General features: G+C 34.6%; 2 protein-coding genes and 1 pseudogene across 2 annotated transcripts; 1 reads left to right on the forward strand and 2 right to left on the reverse strand.

The window, feature by feature from the left end:
• The first annotated feature begins 724 nt into the window (after positions 1-724).
• LOC108201393 (heat shock protein 83-like) lies at positions 725-1,923 on the forward strand (annotated as a pseudogene).
• A 3,146-nt stretch (positions 1,924-5,069) lies between these two features.
• Positions 5,070-16,373, reverse strand: LOC108201394 (SWR1 complex subunit 2). The gene is made up of 18 exons (XM_064085357.1): positions 16,369-16,373; positions 15,830-15,899; positions 15,135-15,206; positions 14,955-14,998; positions 14,625-14,880; positions 13,867-13,942; positions 13,600-13,721; positions 13,310-13,376; positions 12,447-12,489; positions 11,995-12,060; positions 9,611-10,287; positions 9,069-9,149; positions 8,124-8,422; positions 7,843-8,003; positions 6,077-6,604; positions 5,925-5,979; positions 5,673-5,806; positions 5,070-5,547 (listed from the first exon to the last, which is right to left on the reverse strand). The coding sequence occupies exons 1-11, from the start codon at positions 16,371-16,373 to the stop codon at positions 10,254-10,256; spliced, it is 855 nt and encodes a 284-aa protein (XP_063941427.1). The 3' UTR covers positions 5,070-5,547; positions 5,673-5,806; positions 5,925-5,979; positions 6,077-6,604; positions 7,843-8,003; positions 8,124-8,422; positions 9,069-9,149; positions 9,611-10,253.
• A 7,349-nt stretch (positions 16,374-23,722) lies between these two features.
• On the reverse strand, positions 23,723-26,073 carry LOC108201979 (small ubiquitin-related modifier 2). The gene is made up of 4 exons (XM_017370330.2): positions 25,934-26,073; positions 25,233-25,379; positions 24,850-24,996; positions 23,723-24,036 (listed from the first exon to the last, which is right to left on the reverse strand). Exons 1-4 carry the CDS (start codon positions 25,934-25,936, stop codon positions 23,962-23,964), a joined length of 372 nt encoding a protein of 123 aa, XP_017225819.1. The 5' UTR covers positions 25,937-26,073; the 3' UTR covers positions 23,723-23,961.
• Between the last annotated feature and the right edge of the window lie 238 nt (positions 26,074-26,311).

Genomic DNA, 26,311 nt, shown 5'->3' on the forward strand with positions numbered 1-26,311 from the left:
TTCATTCTAAGGTTGAAAACCTTCACAAACCTATAGTCAAAGGGTTTAACTTTGGGGACAGCCGCATCATGAATGGTAATTGTTCAAAGGAATCCCATGCAGAGATACTTCTGTTGTTCCTGAGGACACTTGTGATTTGCCACACAGCAATCCCTGAGCTAATTGAGGAGACTGACAGCTTTAATTATCAAGCAGAGTCATCAGATGAAGGAGCTTTCCTTGTTGCAGCAAGAGAACTTGGATTCCAGTTCTGTAAAGGGACTCAATCAAGCATTTCTGTGCGTGAAAGACATCCTTTCTCTACAGGATACATTGAAAGGTCAGAAAGTATATCTTTATTATTGTTGTCCAGCCTTGGATTAGTTGATTGACACATGACACATTTTCTGACAAGATTCAGGGAGTTTAAACTTCTCAATCTGCTGGATTTTACAAGCAAAAGGAAGAAAATGTCTGTAATTGTAAGTATATTAACTCAAAAAATTCAGAAAGGGTACAAAAGATGTGGATGTGGTTGATTTGTAAGCTTTGTATGTGATTTTATGTGTACAGTAAGGGGATTCTGGAAGTTTATATGTTACATTAGGCTGTTTGTGAACTAGAGGCTTGATTTGTTTTCCTTTTTTTGATGTTTGGTTTATATATGTTATTATTGTTGTGGTTTATGTTGTTTTAATTGATTTGTTTGTGGTTTGGTGTTAGACTTGGTGAATAATTTGGGAACCATTGCGCGATCTGGAACAAAGGAATTTATGGAAGCGTTGCAGGCAGGGCTTGATGTGAGCATGATTGGTCAGTTTGGTGTGGGATTTTACTCTGCTTATCTTGTTGCGGAGAAGGTTATTGTGACTACTAAACATAATGATGATGAGCAGTATGTTTGGGAGTCACAAGCTGGTGGATCATTCACGGTTAATAGAGACACGGAAGGAGAGCAGCTTGGGAGAGGGACTAAGATCACTCTCTTCCTTAAGGAGGATCAGGTATAACAACCTGTCCATTCTTATACGTAGTGAATTTTATTAAGTTTTGTTAGTGATATTAATGACCTCTTTTTCGTCTGTGCAGTTGGGAGTATTTGGAAGAGAGGAGGATTAAGGATCTTATAAAGAAGCATTCTGAATTTATTAGTTATCCTATCTATCACTGGACTGTTAAAACCACTGAGAAAGAGATAAGCGATGATGAAGATGAGGAAGTCATGAAAGAGGATGAAGGTGATGTGGAGGAAATCGACGAGGAAGTCATGAAAGAGTTTCTTGGTTTTGTAAAGGGAGTTGTTGATTCTGATGACCTTCCTCTCAAGTCAACATTTCTCGTGGAATGCTTCAACAGAACAAGATCCTGAAGGTGATCAGAAAGAATCTTGTGAAGAAGTGCATCGAAATGTTTAATGAGATTGCATATGACAAAGAGGATTACAACAAGTTCTATGAAGCATTCTCGAAGAACTTGAAGTTGGGAATTCATGAGGATAGCCAGAACAGGACAAAATTGGCTGTTATGCTCAGATATCACTCGACTAAGACTGGCGATGAACTTACTAGCTTGAAGGACTATGTTACAAGAATGAAGGAAGGTCAAAAGGATATCTTTTACATTACTGGTGAAAGCAAGAAGGCAGTTGAGAACTCCCCATTCCTAGAGAGGCTTAAGAAGAAAGGCTATGAGGTTCTTTTTATGGTAGATGCAATCGATGAATATGCTGTCGGTCAGTTGAAGGAATACGATGGGAAGAAGCTGGTTTCTGCGACGAAGGAGGGCTTGAAGCTTGATGACGAAACTGAGGAGGAAAAGAAGAAAAGGGAGGAGAAAAAGAAGTCCTTTGAAAATCTCTGCAAGAACATCAAGGACATTCTTGGTGACAAGGTGGAAAAGGTGGTCATGTCCGATCATATTGTAGACTCCCCCTGTGTGACTTGATGATCTCAGTGTTTGCTATAACTGTCAGCGTCTTTGTGTTGCTTAATCGTCTCACTTATACTCTGTGTCCGTCTAGAACTACAATTTCCTTCATGTAAGTGCGAACTTTTCTATTAATGTAGTTTTGTGTATTGCAAATGGCTTTCATACGCTATAAGCTGAGGGTTAATGGCCAGAAGCAATCTGGATGTAGGCAATAGTTGAATGATCTGAGCAAGTTCTAAATCATAAGTTTCCGAGGATGAACTAATTGGCTCGGATGATAATATTTGCTCAAAACAAGTCTGAAGTTGAACCTAATTCAGAGTCGGCACCTGACAAAATAAAATAAAATTCAGAGCACTCTTTAAACTCAGACAAAGCAGCAGTGCGACGAGGCAAACCTCTGCTGGACTCAGTAGCATCAATAAAGGTGTTGAGATCACCCATGATACACCAATGATCGGAATCAGCAAGCAAGTTTTCCTCAAAGTATCTCAGGTCAGACCAAAGATTCCTCCTTTCTCCAATTGTGTTGGCAGCATAAATTATAGAGATAATACAAAAACAGGAGCTGTCAGATCTCATAACCTTACAAGTTAAGTGCTTGATCAGATGCTTGAAGAAAGGTGACATTCCAGAGATTTTTATCCCAACCAATCCAGATTCTACCATTGTAGTGATAATCATAATTATAGAGCCAATTAAATCTTGGAGCAATTGCCTTTGAATAAAATAAAGCATCTTCCTTTTCGACATGAGTTTCTAAGAGGGCTACGAAACTTAAGCTGGTACTGCTTAAGAAATCCTTTACAAAAGGCACTTTATTGTGAAGCCCTCGGATATTGTAGGAACAAAAATCTAACAGCATAGAAATTAAGAGGCTGTAGAAGGGGAACTCCTCCCCAAGCAAAACTTAAGCTTTTTTATTTGATGCTTTGACAATTTAAAAGAAAGAGCATCCTTCAGAGAATCAGAATTCTTCAGAAATCAGAACTTTGTTTTTTCTCCACTTCATCAACATTTTTTAAACTCTGAAAGTTTTCAAAGGAGTAGGGGAATCTTCATCTTGAACAAGAACAGCGGAAGATCTGTTTTTTCGTTTAACTTCAGTCCAAGGGTGATCTGTTTCAGTAGTACCAGCAACAGTATTTGTCCAAATTGACATATCTTTTACATTACTCTGATCAGGGGCCTTTCCCCAAGGGGACACAAGCATAGGTTTCCTTTCAAATTTATTTTCAAGTCCACTATTTATTATGCGAGGAACAATCATACTTTCACACTTTCAACTTTAACGGCAGAAGTATAAAACACACAATTAACAAGAGAATAGAAATTTCTGGTACATAATATAAATAACTGATAATTCAGGTACATAGAATGTATAAAACTGAAATACAGAAAATGCTTTTATTTATTCAATTACATGAAGAGTATTGAACAGAACCCGGAGGAGAATGGCCATCGACTATGATGAGGCATTTCAGAGTGACAGCATAAGGAAAAGTTAACGAAATCTGATCCAACTGGACTCTCAATTTCGTACTGATGGTCAAAAAGAAGATGTATCTCTTATGCGCTACTCCGGTTCTTGCATCACTATTAACTTCTGGTAAAAATTCTGAAGTCTTTTCAAAAAAATTGACTTCAAGATACTTATGCTGGTGCGCCTGGAGAGAGATTGGCAGAAGCTCTTTGGATGTCTGAAAATTATGGCCAAACTTCAGCTTAGCTCTGGCACTGTGTAAATCCAAATGAATTCTGTGATTTGGATTTTTGAACTTCAGAAAAAGAGTGGCATTGATATTGTTGAAGTTGAAATTATGGACATAGGCTTTGGGAACTGCTAACTTAAGACGAGGCGGAAATGGTCTGTAATAAACCAACAGAATTGCGAAGACGAGAAATATAGTGGCAAAAGGAATGGAGAGGGTGAAAGTAAGAAAACGGCGATCTCTATATGAAACAGAGGTAGCAGAGGCAGGGGTATAAGAATCAGGCTGCAGAGTGGAAATAAGATTGACTGGTAATTGATCAGACTCTTGAGAAATGTTCTGATCATTACCAGCACCGAAGTCTTCATCGAAGATTTCTTCGATTTCGTGTGTAGAAGGAAACATCTCGAGTTCTTCTATGTCCTGAGTGGAAGTCATTTTAACTGACAATGGGGTTCGGGTGCAAAAGCAGAGAGATACGGAAGCAGAGAGACTGAGAGAGGGAGACTGAGGAGAGACTGAGAGATGGAGAGGGAGAGGAGAGATATTGGTAAAGAGGGAGAGGAGATACTGAAGCAGAGAGACTGAGAGAGGGAGAGGAGAGACTGAGAGAGATACGGAAGCAGAGAGACTGAGAGAGGGAGATGCTGCTACATGCCTACATCTTATATCTTATATTTATATAGAGGAGGTTCTTCACAAGGTTAAGTGGCATGTCTCAGGAGTCTTCAATCAAATTTTCTATTTTTCTAGAGTTTTGCATTTTATTCTGTCTTAAATACAGTATATAAGATGTTCACAGAAGCAAAAGAAGAAGTCATTTAGAACCTGTGAAAACATGCAAAAATGTAATTGATCTCTAATCATAAGCAACAAGTGGTGTAAATACGGCAGAAGAGAAGTCTCTACGGAAAGAACTCTTCCCGTCTTTGCTTAGCAAATCGCATACAGCTCTAACGAGTCCATTTAGAGCCTGTTACTTCACCGACTAGTCCATTTCCTTATGCAACACCATTTACTCATTCAGGCTTTATGCAACTTTACGGGGAGTTGTCTATATGGGACTTGTGGAGTTATGGTGCAGTGAGATGGCAAGCAAATGATTTCCCCGATATCACCTCCCTCGCATAATATAAGCAACGTGAATAATCACTCTTTTCGCTAGGAATTAGTACACTTCTACCTTATTATTATCATTAAATAATATTTATTTTTTTTGAAAGAAATCATTAAATAATATTATTGAATTACACACCACGTTTAATAATTGTTGACGTTTAATCATTAAATTCCTAACATCCCCATGTCAAATCCCGAGTCACAGTCCTCGATATGGGACTGAAGTGTTACATATACTTGTCATCTACTGAATGTACTCTCAAAAATGTTAGAAATCAGTTAAATAACGATATTGTTCTGACTTCACTTTAGGTAGCGACACGAAATCCATGAATGAACTGAAACTTGAAATAGCCTCAACTCACAAACTAAAATAAGCTTAAACATAGAAATTCTTTTCAAAATCCAGCCATCATTTACAGCGGACCTCGATGTCTGTTATAAAACAGCTTGATCATTAATATTTTCTCATAACTCATATGTAAACACGTGGTATAATAATGTCAACTGAGCTTTTAAGGTATATTAACAAAGTTGGTCCGGGAGTCTCGGTGCTAATTTGAGCTGATGGCCGGTGGTATTTGAACTGATGGTCAACACAGCAATTCTTCAAGGACTCATATGCACAGGACAGGCAACCGAGTTGATCAAGTTATATCCAGCTTGTTCTTGAAAGCAAAAATTACTGCTCCAGCATGTTCAGTTGCATTTCTGACAATTGTCAATAGAATGATGATGAATTTCTGACAATTGGCAATAGAATGATGATGATGAAGCTTTCAGATAATCCCCAGGTGGCTGATGCTTCCTGTAAAATTCTTATATCACTCAAATTTATACAAATAGAATAGAAAAATTATATGATTTCATTAGATTAATCAAATTCTAATCAGATAATAATGAAGGGGATAAGTAGGCACAATGTTTAATTACCTCAGTAGTGCCAACAACATACTCAGATAACACTGATATAACAACATAACAATAGTCATAGCAGCCAGCCAAATAAATCCACTCCAAAATCCTGTAACAGGTGTTTCATCCGAAACCAAATCATCATCTTCTTCCTAGACAGCATGAAAAAAAGCAGATTCCAAAAACCATCTTAACTATATATATATCAATTTCAAATAACACGAGTTGCATCTTCTTCTCCACACATGATAAAAGTAAAGCAAAATGTACCTCTTGGGCTTCAAAAACTTCGTGATGAGTCCACAAGTGGGAAAAAAGGCCCTGGCTGCATGCAACATCACCAATTAGAACCTCAGTATCATAGAAAGCCACAGGAGTAATCCTGCTACCATGATCATTGGCAAATATTTCGACGTGGTTACCTTACCAAACTCAATACATGAATACATGGTTCCCAGATCAATTCGAATTGCAGGTCCTCATTTTCCAGCCATGACATTACCAATTAGAACCTCAGTATCATAGAAAGCCACAGAATAAGGAGTAATGCTCCTACCATGATCATTGGCAATGATTTCGACATGGTTACCTTGCTAAACTCCAATACATGAGCAATTGCAGGTCCTCATTTTCCGGCCATTCCGTAAAAGCAAGCATAATAGTGCAAATAGAAACTCGCATAAAGATAAAGAGTTTCTCTGTCAAAGTGAGTAATTTGCAGAAAGGAAAAAATCTGAAGTAAAAGCATTCTTTTTCTCTGTCCCTTTCTTGTTCACTTTAGCTTCTGCTCTGTACATCAGCTTCTTTTACCATCTTTTACAAGCTCTTCGTTTAACAATCTCTCCTCGTTATAGGTTGTACTTCTAATCTTATCTTTTGTCCCACACAAGCCTTTTATTCTCTCCTATAAACTGCTCTGCAAATCTCGAATCCAATCTTCTGATAAATATCTGGAACCAAAACCAAACCCAAGAATTAACTAAAATAGAGACTTAAACAAATCAACAAACAAATTATAATATCTTGAACCAAAATAAATCTTGGAATCAACCAAAATAGGCACCCAAATAAATCAACAAACAAAGAAGATATAACTAATCAACATGGGCGGAACCGAGGATTAACGGAGATATAAATGGATAATAAAATGACACAAGCAGGCCATATCAAGACCAATAACTCAGATAAAATTCATTTGAATTATTGATTAGACCTTCATCTACTGGAAGTCCTATAGAAAAAGGAAAAGAGTCTTTGACTTTTATATGACGTGATCATGTGACAAATTAAATTTTGTAAGCTTTAAATAACTACAGGAGAATGACATTTCCATCTTAACTTAAATTAAAGTAACAGCATTTCCAAGATCAATTTCAGTTTCAACTAAATTACCATATATTTTGTTTGCCAAACTATGCAGGCCAAATTATATGTCGTCCTAAAGAACAATAATAAATGGAAAATCTAGTGATATGAATCATATATAGGTATTTACCAGGAGTCCGCTAGCTACATAACGAAAACCAATTGATTCTCCATACTCTTTCCAGAAGGAAAATTTTCTCTGGTAAAATGTACTCATTAACAGAGAGATGCAATGGAGTTGGCCACACCAATAGAACAGCCACAAGTTGGTATGAAAAAATAAAAGCTCCACATGAGCAGCGAATTCCTTTTAGATGCCTGAACACCTCATACACTTAATTTAATGGAGCAAACCACCAGAAGTTACTTTATCCATAATGCTAAGAGTGACCAACTTGAATTATTTCTTGATAAACTGGTTTGAAGTCAAAGATCTAGATGTCAGTTACTAATAACCCTTTACATACTTCAACACCGATCATGATAGATATCACTGTATTATGGTATAATCAGAAATTCAACGACGACCATATTATTATTGCTAGTGCTTAAAAATGTCACTCATAACAGTAAGAGAGTTAATGGGTTAATATTTGATATAGTTATATATATATGTCTAGACCAACAGTCAATATCCTCTTTAATGGAAATAAACAATATTAAGGACCTATGACTGCCTACTCAGTGAATTAGTCAGGTTTAAACTCTTCTGCGAACCTATATTCAGTAAATTTTTTATGCCCCAAAAGACAAATGTGACTAAATGGCTAGAAACTCTGGAATGACAAGATCAATGTGCCAAAGAATTTGCATGTTAACTCACTTATAAGTACTGCCCAAGAGTTAAAATATCAACATCCTAAGTCAGCCATGGCTTCCTTAAGCTCATCCTCAGATCCAAGTCCCAACATTATAGAGGTTTTTGTTATCATACCCTCCTTGTCGGTCTTTGCGTGTTTTAGGACTGACAAGCTCTGTTCATACCTAGCATTTGTAGAAACCATCAACCAATTAGAGGAAAAGATATAATGTACGATATATAGCGAGTGCAGCAGTGAAATATTGCTGCAGTTTCTAATACTAAATATAAAAGCAACTCCTCACCCTGCCCGAGGATCTCTAACAATTTGCTAGAGTCGTTTAACTGTCTCAATTAAGGGGCTGATTAGTAAATGTGAATAGGGTTGTTAATCAAGTTGAATCAGATACTTTTGGCAGGCATCGTCGGCATTTCTCTTGAGTGCTGGCTCCAGGAGCCTTCATTGGATCTTCAATTATTTCGCTAATAAGTGGATAACAAACGACTGACAGGGTTTATTAAGTTTAAGCTGCCAAAGAATTGAGCTAGCCAACATATCTGCCTTCTTCGCAATGCTCTCTGCAACAGGGTACATGCTCCACACCTTAAACATAACTTATGGAATGATCAATTTGTCAAAGCAAAAACATAAGTAAATAGTGTATGATTCAAGAAAAAGGCAGACCATTTATCTAGCCTTCAAAAAAGCTTCATAAAAATTGAAAATCACTCGGCTGAAAGCACATACCAAACCATGTTTTCACAGCAAAATTATGAGCATATCATTAAAAACATTCTGGTGGCATACTCTACACTAATAAAATTACTTGAATTTCGTTAATTAAATTACATGAATTTCAGAGACAATTCATATTATAATATAAAAAAATAGGACATACACACATTTATAGTAATTTGTATATACATACAAAATAGGCTTTACATATCATTCTATATCAAGATATGAACCTTTTGCTCATTGTCAGTCTTTATTTTCTCCTCTCTGCGCACGCACACATATATAATAATTTGTATATACATACAAAATAGGCTTTACAGCATAATCATGCATTTTTCCTCTTGAGCAACAAAAATTTCTTCGTTCAATGTCTTCTATTTCTTATTATATAGGTAAGACTGATCTATCATCAAATGAAAATGATAATTTACCTTATATCATGATTAATAATAAATGTTAACTTGAAAAGCCAAAAAAATAATACTGCAAACAAAAAGGACGAAGGATTTACCTAAGTGAAGAAAGATCTGCTTGTAAAATTCCAGTTGCCTCTCCTCTCCAGTTTCAGCTCTATAACATTCGGCCTAACCTCCTAAGAGCATAGGTTAAGATGTCAGTGATATACAAGAATCAGAAATATAATATAGTATTGGAATGTATGCTAAACAACTAAACACCAAAACAAGCATAAATGATCATAATACACATTCTATTACATTTTACAAGAGGCATAGCTTCAAATTCAGGAGCATTTACATCCACAACCAATTGCATTAATAACTAATCGATATAGAAAACAAAGCTCAGCCATGTAAATTTGAAGTAATTTAAAGAGCACAAAAAGTTCAAATCAAAGCCAGCATCATAGAGGCACCAGAACAGCAAGTGGCTGACCAATCAAAGACTAAAAAATATTTAAATAGTGACCTGTATTCAATCTTCTCTCTTAATCCAATAAAATGACTTTATAGCTTGCGGAAGATCATAATAATCAATAATATGGCGTTTCTTATTAATCAATGATATGGCCTTTCTTTGACTCATCGTATCTACCTCATTATCACTATTTTGAACTTCCAATACGGAAGAGCAATCCAGTTCTGACTCTATGTCTTGTTCCTGGATTATACTATCATTTCATTTTCCTTCCTTCGCAATAAAAAAAAGACAAGCTCTTCCGCCCGTCAGGTCTGACTTGAAATGGGTTTCTCTTCTCTATTATTTATGAGATCAATATAACATGCAATACCGCATTTCCATCAGCTGATGCACATCAATCAAAGCAGCTATTCGATATGACTTCCTCAAAGCCGTCTGTGCTATCATCTTTTTGGACATGTAAAAAATCCCAGAATGATGTACCACAGCCTTCCTAAATCTGTTCCCGGATCCCAAATAATCTCCCAAACAACATACATTGTCTTCTTCGGCTAACAAAAATAAAGCAACTCGTGCAGAACCGCCACAGTCCATTTCTCTGCCTGATAATTATCATGGCCCAAATAAAAAGCACCCTCATAAGGCGAAATATATGGCAAATTTCGTCATTCAGTAACCCGATCCCTTACCTTCTTTTGCAAATCAAACCCTCTGGGAAAAGCCATCAAGAAGCTAATAGGTATTCTTCTCTTCTCCCTCATCCTCAATTCCATAACAGTGAAAGGGCAAATCTTCTCTAGGAAACCAATTTCAAGTTTCAACCCAAAACCAAATTTCTCCATCCTAACAATCTGAAAATAATCAGGAAAGTCAGGAAGTAAAGCAAAAACATAACTAAAAGGCAAGCCCAAATCAAATTTAACCTTATCAACAACAAATAAAGGAAGCTTGTTTCTTTCGTCAACATCAAAAGCTACGCAAGTCTTTCGGTGTCACAAAGGTTTAAGAGACAAGATATGAATAAATATAGATGGGTATTTATCGATGAACTTACTGGCGGTGATAGGGAGTTTCATGTGGCTGGAGACGGCAGCCACGGGGAGGGTTTTAGAGTGGTGAGAGATGATAATGCTCTTGAGAAATAGGAGTGTCTTCAGGTTTTCATCTCCCCACAGCGTCGCCACTTAGCTAACAGATATTGTAACGGAGTTATAACAGATGCCTACGTGGAATAAAATGGCTCACGGTTTCTGTCAAAACCCTATGTTGCAGTATTATATATATATATAATCGATTAAATGCAATCTACCCATGGTTGTCACGTCAATAAGTCGAGTCGATAGAGGTCCAGCTTATCGACTAGTCGACTAGTCGTAGACTAGTCGCTGACTAGTCGAAAAGTTAATTAATAATTAATTAAATAATATATACATTATATACGTGTTTTCCTATAACTAGTCATATGTATATCAATCACAAAATAGATATGTTAGTTACAAACATATCTTTTTCCCCCTTTCATGTATACACATCAAGTCATTAACACACTACACACATTAACTGTACCAATATTTTAACATATTATACTGCATGTATATTCAGTTTAATCAACTTATGCATACATAAACACACAAAGATCTATAAACTTAGCTTAACATGTTGATTATTGCTGATTTTGAGCAGTTCCATATAATTTATTTATTTTCATTTTAATTTTTGATTGAATTTTACACTTGTCGACCGACTAGTCAACCAAGTCGACCGACTAGTCGATAAGTCGATCAATTAGTCGATCAAGTCGATCGACTAGTCGACAATTCGCAAGTCGACCTCTCCAGTCGATTTTCTAAACCCGACTAGTCGACTAGTCGTCGACTAGTCGCGACTAGTCGAGCGCCGTGACAACAATGAATCTACCGATCGCAAACTTTCTTATTTTCATGAGGTTGGACCTAGAAGTTTCTAATTCACAATAATTTTATCAATAGGCCTGCTACTCTGAATCTTGCCTATCTGGAGTCGAAAATCTACGGAAACGAGCCACCAAATGAAAGCTTGACCCATTATATTTTGGTCGAGTTTGGGTTTGATCAAATTTTTTATCTGAGTATGTCTAACCCGACCCGATACCCGAAATTGTCAGCCCTACTAAGTAGTACTTTTTGGCACGTGTTTCCACGCTCATTTAAAGTATAGTTCTGTAATATTTTTTAAATTTTTTTTCTCTAAATAAAAGTTTGATGTTTAAACTTTTATTCAAAAAAAGAAATTTTTTTTAAAAAATTATAAAACTATACTTTATACGAGCCTCAAAATGCGTGCAAACAGTGTACGGAAACAATTCAGGGGGACGAGGGAGTACAGGTTTATGCAATGATTGGTCAATTGGTGTTTTTAATTTCTCCCACCGCCCCATCCCACCCCTTGTCACACACATGTTCAAAATAAGAAACAAGTAAAGCAGTTGACAATGAAGAAACAAAGAAACAGAACCCAGATCAATGTAAAGGAAAATGTTTGCCTTTTCTTAGGATCAAGAAAAGACTGCAAGAATCTACCTTTCTTGAATGACCTTAAAGGCTTCTTTTGTTGCATAAGGTACCCCTGTTTTTGGATCACGGTACCTGCATTAGATCATAATCCATACCGCGTCAGTCGAGGAGAATCAAGTAATGACCCGGAGCGGTAGCAAAGGTGCTCCTACTGCCATATACTTAAATATATATCGACTAATTAAAAAGAAAGTCAGTCAGTAAACTGGACTTGGTAAAACGTTGGATAAAAAGAGTTGGGTAAAAGATGGAATGAAATTTGCACAGAAATTTTGTAGAGACAGGGGATGAAATGTGCCAGCCACCCATAGAACACCAATATTGACGATATTTAGACAGTACTTATTTGCGACAATTTTTCAAACTAAAATCAAGAAAAGTATAGTACATTTATTCAACGGTATAAAAAATTGATGAGGATGATGCTTAAACTCTGAAATGAAAACCAAAGTACTTACTTTGAGGGTAGTCCAGTAACTGCACAGACAGACTTCTGTGAATCTGCAAAACAGAACATAATGAACTTGAGGTTAATATTGATCACAAATTGCAGGCGGCTAATATATCTGAGCCGCAAAATATTTAAAAGATGATTTGTTTCTTAGATATATCTGAACCGCAACAAAAGTAGAAGATGGGTTGTTTCATATCTTTATTATTGAATACTCAAATGTTTCATTGATCAGTGTACATGATAGCAAGATATCTCTTCTGTTCACAAATGTCTATAGGATTTAAGTTATGTGCATTGTTCCGCTTATTGGTGAATGTTGGGGTTTCCCGGTAAAAGTTGAAGAGCAGCTACTTACCAAGTTCAAGGGCTTTGGTGGGTTAAAACACAGGACGATGCTCTCGCAGTGTGGGTACATACTATATTTATATAATTATAGAGGGTATCCAGACAAAAAGCGGAATAGTTTTCAGTTACAAGTTCATTATCTCATCCCTTGACTTAAGGCCTTAAGCATAGTGATAGCCTTCTCCTGCCTTCAGTCGAGTCCTCAGCGCTCGGCGTATGAGTATTTATATTAAGGATATTATTTTCTAAATAAGCATGTACCTCCTTGTAAAACCACTTTGCAACAAGGGACTAATTGTTTATCCACAGGAACAGGAGTGTTCTTGACACAAAAGCATGCACAACTTTATAAGCATTTCTGAGCTAGAATCTTGATTTATTAGCACTTTATATAAACAGAGGCTTACAATACAGAGCAACAACTATGTTGCTTTATTTGCACTCAGAGCTGAGCTAATTTAAAAACTAAATACCTTAGCTATTTCTAAGTATTTTATTAATAAGCTAAAATCTAGAGCTTACAAGGGACAGGTGTTGCAGGAACCTTTGAGTGAAAGGACGCCCCATTCCTGAATTCTAGATATGAACATCCTGCAAAATTTCAAAAACTTCAGATCAGCAAGGAGAAACAAATTGTGACTGGCATAAGTAATAGCTTAATATTTTCAAAATCCAACAGCACGGTCAACACTGGTATCTGATCATTTACAAAAATGGCGTACTTATTATACATCAATGAAAATAATAAAGGTAGGAAATACGACTCTGTAGTCAAAATAGAACTAAAAAATGACAAGTCATAAGAAATTCTTTCCCTCTTTAGAAAGATATCGTATCTGAGGACCACTATAAACTGCTTTATGCACAACTGCTCTTTTTTTAACTTCTTCTTCCCTTGCTAACACACGTTCCAAATTCCTCAAGTGCATGATCTCTACAATATAAAATATCATTCTCAGCAATTTGAGGGATTCGCATTTATTAATTGTTCAAGCAACCAGTCAACATCACGATCATATCATCTAATGAAAGATCCTATCATATTACTATCTCATTAAATATCATACTCCAGGTTATACCTGTCTGAGCAGCTTCCAGAAGCATCTCTTCCTGGGTCATCCTCTTTTCCTCGCCTTCCTTTTTCCTCTTTATTGGCTGACAAAAAGATAAAGTGCCAATTCAACCTATGGCCTATGCGGTTACATCTGACACAATTCACAGTATATGACACACATACAGATCAGCAGACATGTCAAAAATCAATTCATATTAAAAATCGATAACAAATACTCCCTCCATCCCCCTCAATTGTTTACATTGGGGGACGGGGGCTTGGCACGCATTTTAATGCTCTCATAAAACATAGTTTGATGAATTATTTTGATTTGTTTTCTTCTGATTAAATATTTACTATCTAAACTTTTATACAAAAAAAATTCAAAAAAAAAGTTATAAAACTATGTTTTATATACGTCTTAAAATGCGTGTCGAGCAATGTAAGAAAAGTGTAAAGAAATAAGAGGGACAGAGGGAGTACATAAATAGATCTGCACTGAAACTGAGTTCTAACTGGAAGTCATCAGCATACTGCAACATTCAATTTGCAAGTGATGATAAAAATATTAACCACCCATTTACTAAAGTAGTAACTAAAAAGACGCACCCACCATATAAACACAAAAATGACCTAAGACTCAAGCTAGAGTCTGTCGGAAGATAAACCATGAGAACAGAATACCCAAGAATATCACATGCCGAAGAACATCTTATATATTCAATAAAACCTAAGAAAACTCATGTTACATAGACTGAAATACATAACATGATTCAAACAGACCTTCATAGTTGCTTGCACTGCTGCACGTATTGCATCCCTTTCAGCTTGCCTGACAATGACTGAGGTTCTTGTAGATTTTCTAATACTTCTCTCCACTTCCAAGTCTTCAGTCAATTCATCAGGTTTATAATCAGTAGATCTACCATGCACTTGTTCATCGTTGGGATCTCTTTGTAGAGCAGAGATAACTTTCTTTTTCTGTTTCTTTTTGGACGCTGGATGTCCTGGATACACTAATCGCTTTCTTGATTGCACCCTGTTAATAAAAACTATTATAGTGACACCCACAAATAATATGAACTTAAACTAAAGAAAGGTGGGGAAGGTGACCTATCATCTGGTTCATTTTCTACTGCTTCTTCTTGATCAGGTTCCTATTAAGAAGGCAATAGAGAAGAATTGAGTACATATCTAAGACCTGTTTGTATTAAGATATAGGGGCACTTCTGAAAGGTATTACAAAGAAGTAACAAAGTAAAACAAAAAAGAAACAAAATTGCAAGAACTTACATCTTCATCAAAGTCACTGTCAAAAACATCTGCAGCTTCTCCTTCTTCCTGATAGTTTGTGTCTTCTGCTACCTGAGGAGCATAATTTTTTAGTAAAGAGAACAGTATAAATTAATTAAAAGATCCACTTATCCAGATTAGGTAAAAATCTCAACTAAGGAAACAGAAGGCATTCTGCTTTCAGAAGAATGCTGGTTGTACAAAGTCTTTATCAATACAGGGAGGGTACATAAAAAGTTTATTGTGTAGCAAAAAAATACAAGGATATAAAAACATCCCTAACAAACTTAAAAGACATAAAATTAACATATGATAATTGGTAACCTAATCCAAAGTCCAAACATGTGCTAAATGAGTCAATTGACAGATAAATCTAATAACATATTAGTAATATACTAATATGACTTAAAGACCCAGATCATACATTTAAGAACATGTATTTAAAGTTTAATTAGTAAAGCGAGACATATTCTTTTTCGAATTTCTCATAAACTAGACCTTAGCATTTCTGTGTCCCTTCTGCTTTTGTATAATTTGAATTCTGTCCCTCCTGTTTCAATTATATTCTCTTCACTGCACCTCACTTTGTCCATCCCATAAGTATAAGACCTAAGAGTATCATGACCTAAAGAACTCCATGTCATAGGAAATACAATAGTATTCGACGACTCGTATAAGCAGCTTCCCACACGTACCTCTTTAAGAGCATCCTGATTCCAGAACTGTTCATCTTCTTCTATCTCATCATCGACCAACTTCGTTAACCTGTCAAGTACCAAATGGCACGTACATTAATATAATTTTATAAAAATTATAAAATGGTTCTGACCAGATCAACCAGCTTATGAAAAAATTCCAAGCAGAGATGTTAGAATTCGGGAATTAAATAAAATCGCTAGGAAATAGCTATCCGTACATAATAAATGTCTCAGAGACAATAGAACAGACACAAGGCAGTGACCTGGTAGACAGGTGTGTGCGTTGGCCGAGCAATCAGGTATGCTTTGTAAGAACAAAAACAAGTACAGGCACATCACATTCAATATTTATATCAGGTAACCTATATTAACAATAATAAACAAATACAATATACCAAACCGCTCCAATCACGTTCCTCAATCCATGTAAGCAAAAACACCGACGACACGAAATCAAATCTCTATCCCATCACAACTACGAACTATCACATTTTCCAAAACCTCACTTGCAATTCACTCACTCATAGCAACAAAACCTCATACGCGAACCGAACCAACTCTTCATCATTGCAATATTCCGATAAATTCAAGAATATCATTTCACATAACAAAAATTACACATTCAGCATTCGGAAAAAACATACGATGAAATTCAATACTAGCTTTTCCCTCTAGTTGTTCGAGACGCGCGGTCCAGAAACACCGGCTGCTCTGCTTTGTCCATCTACTTCAATTCAACAATTACAAGATCATTAGAGATCAATTATACCAACAGACATCAATCATACTAATAAAAAAGACCTAATTAGCTAATTTCAATACTCATTCAGCAATCAAGTTATGATAAAAACAACATTACGCAAAATAAATATCATATACATAATATATGAGAATCCCGTACCTTGGTTTAGCTCGTATACATAAATGTAAGTAAGTGTGTGTATGTATGAGTTGTGCGCTCTCGTCTCCGGCGCGTGTTGTCGCCGGCGGGTAGTTGGATATTTTGAATCGGTTTCGGTTCGGGATGAAATCAAAATGGGTTAAATGACATTTTGGTCATTGAACTGACTATTAATTTTCACTTGGTGTCATTAAACTCAAAAAACTTTCAATCAAATCACCTAATAGTATAAATATTTCACATGACTCATTAAACTCACTAATTATTTCACAGCCGTTAAATATGATTGACTTTAGACGGTCGACCGTTAAGTTGTGCCACATCACGTGACACATCAGTTTTTTAATCCACGGGTCTTTAAACTCGATCCAATACTGACCTGACCGGATAAAACATATGATCCGCCCTCAGTTCTATATCCTTAAATTTACAGAATCCACCTTCAAATCATATAACAATGGTGTGGGTCGATGTGTATGTATTGTGATAGCATTTGATTGAAAGAGGAGGCGGTGATTGGTGTGATCCCGATGGCATGTCGAGCTAGTTTCGAGATGGTTACAACGCTGGTATAGGTCGATGGTGTTATGTCTATGTACTATTTTGTGGATTAATTGAATGCTTTTGGACAGCGGCGGCGGCAGCGATACGGACAGTTATGAGCATTGAGGGTGGAGTCGAGAGGAAGTGTGCGAGTGGAGAGTTGTAAAAGGAGAGAGGTTAACAGCAATGTGAATGATTAAGAGTAAGAAAGGAGTTCAATTGAGAGTGTTGGCTGGCTGTTTGAGTGCCATCGGAGATAGGTTGTAACTAATACGGTGGCTAGCTAGTGAGGGTAGGGATTGAATGAATAAGGGGTTTCGAGTGATGGTGTGGGTAGATGGGCTGGGGGAGATGACGAGCTTTTTGAAAAAATGGAAATGGGGGATGATGAAGAAGAAAGATGAAGAAAGAGAGTCGAAATGAGAAAGAAGAAGGCTGTAAATGGATTATGGGTACTAGATATTGGGGCGGGTGTATGTAGTTATCGGGTTTAATGATTGAATGAAGTGGAGCAACCACGTTGATTGTCAATCTGCCATATAAGCAAGCCTATTCAATTTTCCGTTCAAAAGTTAACGTTGGTAACGGCCAGTGACTTGATTGAAAGTTTTATTAATACAATTATTTGGCTGAAAGCTTTTTGAGTTTGATAATCCAAGTGAAAATTTGTAGTCAGTTGAGTGACCAAAACGCCATTTAACCCAAATCAAAATTTTACATATACCCGTGATAATCGATATCGGATCTAATCGGTTCCTATTTAGGGTTAATCGGAAAACAATGATTAATGGAGTGAAAATAAGATGTATTTTATTATTAAGGAAAATTAATTCTAAAGTACTTCAACTATAAACACTTTTTTTTTAAGTCTCTAAACTATAAATGTCAATTAATAAGTAATTCAACTCTTGATTTTTTTCCTACCTGGGTCCTTTCGTTAGATCTGTTTTGACGCCGTTAGTTCTTCTTAAGTTCATGAGAATCAAAGATAACTTTGAAGGTGATTCTGATATCCAAATTTGAAGGTTGAGTAATCAAATTGCTCGTTTTTCAACCCCTATCCATCTATACCATCAAAATTTAGTTTGGTGATTTCCAAATTTTGAGTTGAATATTAGTTTTCATTTTAATAGCTTTTATTCGAATTATAATGATGTAGAATGATAGATCGTGTGATTATGAGCATGTTCATATAATTTTCGTGATTTTTAATGTTCAAATTAGCCTCGTCGGAAAATTCGAGCTCACTGGATTTGAGCTTTTCCGACCAAGTTCGCCGGAAAAACTAACGTCAAATCAGATCTAACGAAATGACCTAGGTAGGAAAAAATCAAGAGTTGAATTACTTATGAATTGACATTTATAGTTCAGGTACCTAGAAAAAAATTGCCTATAGTTCAGGGATTTTAGAATTAATTTTCCGTTATTATTAAAGTATTATGTAATATATTTGATATTTATTAATAAATATGTGTTAGCTATATTTTAAATTCTACAATTGATCGTAATCAAGACATTGTAGTATTTTAATTTTAATATATATTATTATTTATACTTTGATTAAGAAAAAAAATAAATATTAATCGAATTTCAAATATCGAATCGGTTATCGACATTACAAAGATTAATCGGTGATTAATTGAATCGGAAATTTTTAGAACACTTCTTATATCCAGAGAAATTTTAATTTAATTGGTGTCATAATTTTATTTGAAGTAAAAATAGTTTTTAAATAGAGTCAAACACCACGTGATCTTTATACCATCACTTCAACTCCAACAAATACATTTTTTTATATATTCTATATTTTTTATTTTTATTTTTTTTACGTAGAATCCGCGGACGCTATTATGTTCACGTTTGGACTAAAAGACCGTAAAGTATTGTTCTATCTTTACAATTAACAAAATTCCAGTTAAAATTAATGCAAACTAACCAAATTGTTGTGAAATGTCTCAAATCAGTGTTTTTTTTATAATGCCATGTATCATTTTTTTTCTTTGTATTTTGGATAACTTGGCCCACCGACAGTGGCGGAACCAGAGGGGGGCTAGGGGATGCTAGAGCCCCCCCTGAACTTGAAAAAATAGTGTATATTTTTTTTTCAGCCCCCCCTAAGTTATTGAGATGTCAATATAATTTTTTTTAGCCCCCGTTGGATTATAGATATAGAGAGACTTGCTTTCCAAATTTCAAGGTATGATATTTTGATTGATTCTTGGATAAATTGTTATTCTTTAATCTTTTCGTATCTGTTGTGATTTTGTGTAAAAAGATTGTTAATTGAGGGTTCTGGATTTCTCAAGAATTAGAGTTTGAATTTTGAACTATTTTACATTTGTTCTTTTGAATTATGATGGTCACTTAGTTGTTTTCAAAAGACTTTGCACATAATTACATTATTCTTCTTATATGTTAAAATGTGCATGGACCCTCTTCTAGCAGCTTGTATAATCTTAAGAAATGCTCCTGCACTCTAGATAAAAAGTATCGATCTAAAATGTTCTCGAACATGATTCCACTTCGACCTGGATCACCAGGGATCACGTTCGAGTTCGCTGACTTTGGCGATCCACCTTTAACGTAAGCGATATTACAAAGGAAGATAACTTGACACTATCTTGATTGAAATTGTTTTTAGAAACGTACTTTAGTAAAAGAAATAAGAAAAGAAAGGAGCTGAGAAGATGATACAGATGAAAGAAAAGACACACGAGACATGCCTTTTTACAAAAAAGATTTAGATCCCCTTATAAATATGTATTGAAGGTCCTTATCATTTATTAAGTAACCTTAAAATTCATTTTTTGATTAACTTACTTCTCTATTTTCGGGTAAAATAAATATTTTAATCATGAAATCATAAGTAGACTATATATTGTTAGTGAAAAATCACTAAAAGAGATCAAGATATCGAATCGCGAACCGGATTCGCTGGTCATCGTACCCGATTCATAACAACTGGCATTTTACGTACCCGATCGTCCGTACCTAGTACCCGAATGACCCGTGAACAACATTGTTTGAGCCCCCCCTAAATCTAAGTCCTGGTTCCGCCACTGCCCACCGACAATACAAATTGCAAATCTCTAGTTCTATAAAAGACCAACTTGCCTCATTTTCAAAAAAAAGGAAAAAAAAAAGGGACCAACTTGCCTCAAATTATTCTCCATTTCTCCAATGTAAGATAAATTAAAATTAGTAATCTCACTCTTACCAGAGTTATCAAGCCAAGTTACCTTCGAAAACTAGCAAGCAAGGTAATACAAGCCTAAGACCTAACAGTTTCAGTATCAGGGTAGCTAACTTGGAATTGAACTGTCAAAGGAAAATGTAGTTCAATCTGTGAAGGTAATTTGCAGGTACTAGATTTCACGAATCTGCACTTCCATTAGATATAAATCCAAAAATATAATCCGTTTTGGCTCGTTTGATTTTTTATGATTAAAGTAACCAAATTTTGATCATAAATTACATATACTAGTGTTTTTGCCCGCGCTCCGCGCACGGGCTTCAAATTTTTATTGAATTTTGTTATTGTTATTTCACAAATACATTTAATAAATAATTATATTTGAATTTTCAAATAAAGTATAAAGTAGGAAGAAAAAAATTATATTAAACACAACTCTCTTATACTTAAGTTTATTATATATCAAGAAAGTTCAAGTGAAATTATATGTCAAACAATATTAAACTAAAATTATATATCAAACGAAACATTATGTTAATAAGAACATCAAAATTATACGTCAAATCGAAATAAATAGATTCGAATGACTATCCACTATAATGATAGTTATACTACATTCTTGTTTCATGAGGTATTGGGCAGTCACAATTCTACCCGACCCGAGTCTAACTCGTACCGAGCGGATTGTGTTTTACCAAATCCAAATTATAGGGTTTCGGATAAAAATTTGTTTTTAAACCCGAATAATTTTCGGGTCAGAATCAGGTTTGATTCGAACCCGACCTGAAAATCCGGAACTCATTTCGAACCCGAACCCGAATATACATATATACATACATACATACATACATACATACATACATACATACATACATACATACATACATACATACATACATACATAATATCTTTTATAATATATTTATTATTTAATATATAATAAAATTAAAACAAAATTAAGATATTTATATTTAATATTTTATATACATTTAATATTATTTGTTGAATAAATAATAATTACTCGTGTAATATCCTTCAAGTTCAGGTTTAAGATTCCTAAAATTTTCAAGTTTGGGTTCAATTTTGGTATTTGCGAAACCAATTTCGACCGACCCGATTGCTATCTGTAACACTGATACATATCTACTATGTTAGAAACTTTAATATATATTATTCCCAAAATTAAAAATTGATATATTTGTGACATAGCTAAATATTAGACGACTCCCGAATATTAAATATTAAATAAAAATATAATTATAAATTTCAATTTTAATTTTTAAACATTTTATTTATATATAAATTAATATAATTAACGCTTAGTTATATGATACATGATAAGCTTAAAAATTGTGACAGTATATTCAATATAATTATCTTCTTCAATTTTCATTAGTTGTGTACAAATTCAAAATTCAAAAAATGCTATGATACATGGAATGTAGTTATTGCATTACCATTCAAAATTTCATATAATTGTCAGTCATTGATTACACCCAATTTTAGGATTTTTAAGACATGTGATTGGTCTAAAATAAATATGGAATATGATATGACACGTCAAAATTTAAAATAGGTGTTTTTGTCGTGGACTTTTTTTTTTGAAATATGTGGTATTGATGATGTGGCACTGTTCAGGATTTATAATATAATTTGGGTTCAATTTTGGTATTTGTGAAACCCGTTTCGACCGACCCATTGATTACGCACAATTAGGAATCTTAGGACATCTGATTGGTCTAAAATAAATATGGAATATTATATGACATGGCAAAATTTAAAATAGATGCCATTGACTTGGACTCTTTTTTTGAAATATGTGACATTGATGATTTGACATTGTTCAGGATTTATAATATAGTTTGGATTCGATTTTGGAATTTGCGAAACCCGTTTTGATCGACCCGATTGTTGTCTCTAAGTAATAGTACTATGATCAAGTTGACCTACATAAAATGCTTAATACATACTAATTAATGACGTAATATTTTTATAAAAATACTTTTTATAATACTTATATCACTATGTTAGAAAATGTAACATATTATTCCGAAAATTAAAAAGCAACATATTTGTAACATAGCTAAATTTTAGACTACTTCCGGATATTAAATATTAAATAAAAATATAATTATAAATTTCAATTTCAATTTTTAAGCACTTCATTTATTTATATATAAGTTAATAAGTTAATATAATTAAAGCGTACTTATATGATACATGATAAGCTTAACAATTGTGCCAGTATATTCAATATAATTATCTTCTTCAATTTTAATTAGTTCCGTACAAATTTAACATTCAAAAAATGCTATGATTATGGAATGTAGTTATTGCATTACCATTCAAAATTTAATATAATTGTCAGTCATTGATTACGCTCAATTGTAGGAATTTAAATATATGTGATTAATTATTCTGATACGCTTAAATAAATAGAGGAAATTATAATGACATGGCAAAATCTAAAATATATGGCATTGAGGTGGACTTTTTTTTTGAAATATGTGGCATTGATGACGTGGCACTGTTCAGGATTTATAATATACATAGATAATACTTATATCACTATGTTAGAAAATGTAACATATTATTCCGAAAATTAAAAAGCAACATATTTGTAACATAGCTAAATTTTAGACTACTTCCGGATATTAAATATTAAATAAAAATATAATTATAAATTTCAATTTCAATTTTTAAGCACTTCATTTATTTATATATAAGTTAATAAGTTAATATAATTAAAGCGTACTTATATGATACATGATAAGCTTAACAATTGTGCCAGTATATTCAATATAATTATCTTCTTCAATTTTAATTAGTTCCGTACAAATTTAACATTCAAAAAATGCTATGATTATGGAATGTAGTTATTGCATTACCATTCAAAATTTAATATAATTGTCAGTCATTGATTACGCTCAATTGTAGGAATTTAAATATATGTGATTAATTATTCTGATACGCTTAAATAAATAGAGGAAATTATAATGACATGGCAAAATCTAAAATATATGGCATTGAGGTGGACTTTTTTTTTGAAATATGTGGCATTGATGACGTGGCACTGTTCAGGATTTATAATATACATAGATTATATAATTGAAAAAAAATATAAAAATTATATTGTTAGATAGTATGTGTATTCTACTTGAATGTATAATTTTTGGATTTTTTGAATCGCAAAACACCAACATATAAATTATGGTCAATGGTCAAAACAAGTCAAAAATTAAGAGACAAAGTACGGAAAAGATTGTAATAAGAATCATATAGGAATGACTCTGATCATTGCAGAATCAAATGCACATGCCTCTGAGTTCCATATCAATGTTGTTAAATACCAACACACATAGTAGGCGTAGAGGATTGTGCGAACAGAAATAGGAACACAGGGAGCTAGAAGTTTTCATTCGTAAAGTAACAATATCCTAAATCTTCTGATTTCGAAGAAAATGATGGCATAAGTTGCAGTTCCAGCTGCAATTAAACAATGGCCACATTGCCGCCTCCTCCAGCATATATCATGGCCTCAACTTCGTCACCATCCCTCATGTTAAGCTATCATCAAACAAAAAGAGTGGAATACATATGTGAAAATTAAACTAGACAAGGAGCAATAAGAGTGTGACATCAATGCTGAAGCAAATGCACTGGACTGAATGCCAAGATATTACAATGGCAATGAAGATAGCCCCTACTCTGAGTATATATGGAAAACTTAGTAACCTATGCAATAACCTGCTCGTTACCAAAATAATTGCAATTCTATTCAGGAGGGGAGTTCACTAGCAAATAATTTTTTTAGATGACCAACTCTATCAAAACCGGGGCGTTTGTACAAATTTTTATTATTTTAAATATGTAATAGTCAAATTAGCATTTTGACGCTGTTAAAGTTAACTTTCTAAACCAGATTTGAAATTTCTCTAAATTTTATCCGCAATAACCTAAAGTGCTGGCTACGCCCGTTATCAAAACCTTGACAAATGATCCCTAGATCTAGATGGATCATATTTGAAACCATAACAATATAATACCATGTTCGAACCAACTTTAACAATAACATAGTTTAGCAAAAATCATGCATGTATAGATCTTACAACTTAACAAATATAAAAGTATAAATCCTACAACTTTATCATCAAAGTAAGAAACTATGATAGTTTTCAGAGGGTTCCACAAAGGAGTTTAATTACAAATCATTGTTAAATATATCTAAGCAAGTTACTTATGAACATCAGTTATCATTACGAGCTTAATTTTCACAAATATACAATGACTGTTCAAATTTTAGATGTTTCTACAGATTATGGCATTGAACAGAAAACAGATTGGAAATAAGATAAACGAGATTGCTGGAAGATAATATACCTCTTCAGGGGTAGCAGTAGGCGAGACTCGACAGCCATCGATGAGGAACCGCATAGACCTGAATTCTACTTGAGCTTTGTCACAGAACATCTTGAAGATCTTTTGCATCTTAGTGTTGCGTTTAACCTTGAAATGGACCTCTTTTACCTTTCAACAAAACATAACAGGAAAGCGGTAAGTAGATCAGATACACGAGAACGAGAAAGAACCAATGTTGTTTGTTTACGCGAAAACCATAATAGATGTTAGACCGGGTTCAGCAGAACATCTAAGAAACACAGTTAATCTGTTATAAACCTATTTACAACTTGCAAGAATACCAATACTAATGTAACTAAATCCCCAATTCGCATCAACAGGCACACAAGAAATAGATAAATTACCTGACTCTTGACTACGACCGTGATTATATCATGAGTTTGTTCCATCTGTCCTGAGGCTCGTTTCTTGCCTCCATTCTCTAGGGCCGTCGATGCTGGCCTCTTGCCCAGTTCTGCTCCTTCAGATGTTGATGATTCAAACAGCATATCCTACATACAATTTTTTTTTGTTCTTAAGCATCCACTCTGTTAAAATCTCGTTCCCCCCCCCCTCCGGCCCCTCCCTCTCCCTCTCCCTCGCTCCCTCCCTCTCCCTCTCCCTCGCTCCCTCCCTCTATCTCTCTCTCTCTCTCTCTCTCTCTCTCTCTCTCTCCCCCTCCCCCTCCCCCTCCCCCTCCCTCCCTCCCTCCCTCCCTCTCTCTCTCACATAGACAACATAAAAGCAGTCATAAAAAAATTTGAGCAGAAAAAAGTATCCATGAACTTGTTTCTTGAAAAAATGAGAAATCTCCCTCTCCCTCTCTCACATACACAACATGAAAAACAGTGATACAAATATTTAAGCACGAAAAATTATTATGAGCTCGTTTCATGGAAAATTTGAGAAATCTCTCCCCCTCCCTCTCTTTCACACACACAGCATAAAAAAAGCATACAAAAATTGAGCAGAAAAAAAAAAATCATCCCATGATCTATCTCTCTCCCAAACACACGCACACACGATACAAAACAACCCACAAAATTTTGAGCCGAAAGATTCATACCATGATCTTGTTTCTTGGAAAAGCTTCAGTTGTCACCAAGTATTTCTTGAAATACAGAGAAAGCCAAAGAGATTAAATGTATATAGATAAATGTGGGTTTGGTCAAGAAATTAAAGCACTCTAAGATATTGGTAGACTTGTGATATAGGTCTGCCATGACTGACAGGAAGCAAGGTATTTAAGATTACAAGTTCAAACCTTTGTCCAGAAATGGTGTTTCTAGCATAGACACACACTCTGACCTCTTTTAGTTGGTGTTACTGCTTAGATTTTATTACATACCCAAGTGGCCAAGTAAAGTATAGGCCTGCGGTGGTGATTAAATAAAAAAATATACTACTGGCAACAACATATATATTTAATTTTTAGCTTAACTTA

The sequence above is a fragment of the Daucus carota genome, chromosome 9 (genome assembly GCF_001625215.2).
Source record: "Daucus carota subsp. sativus chromosome 9, DH1 v3.0, whole genome shotgun sequence".
NCBI lineage: Eukaryota > Viridiplantae > Streptophyta > Magnoliopsida > Apiales > Apiaceae > Daucus > Daucus carota.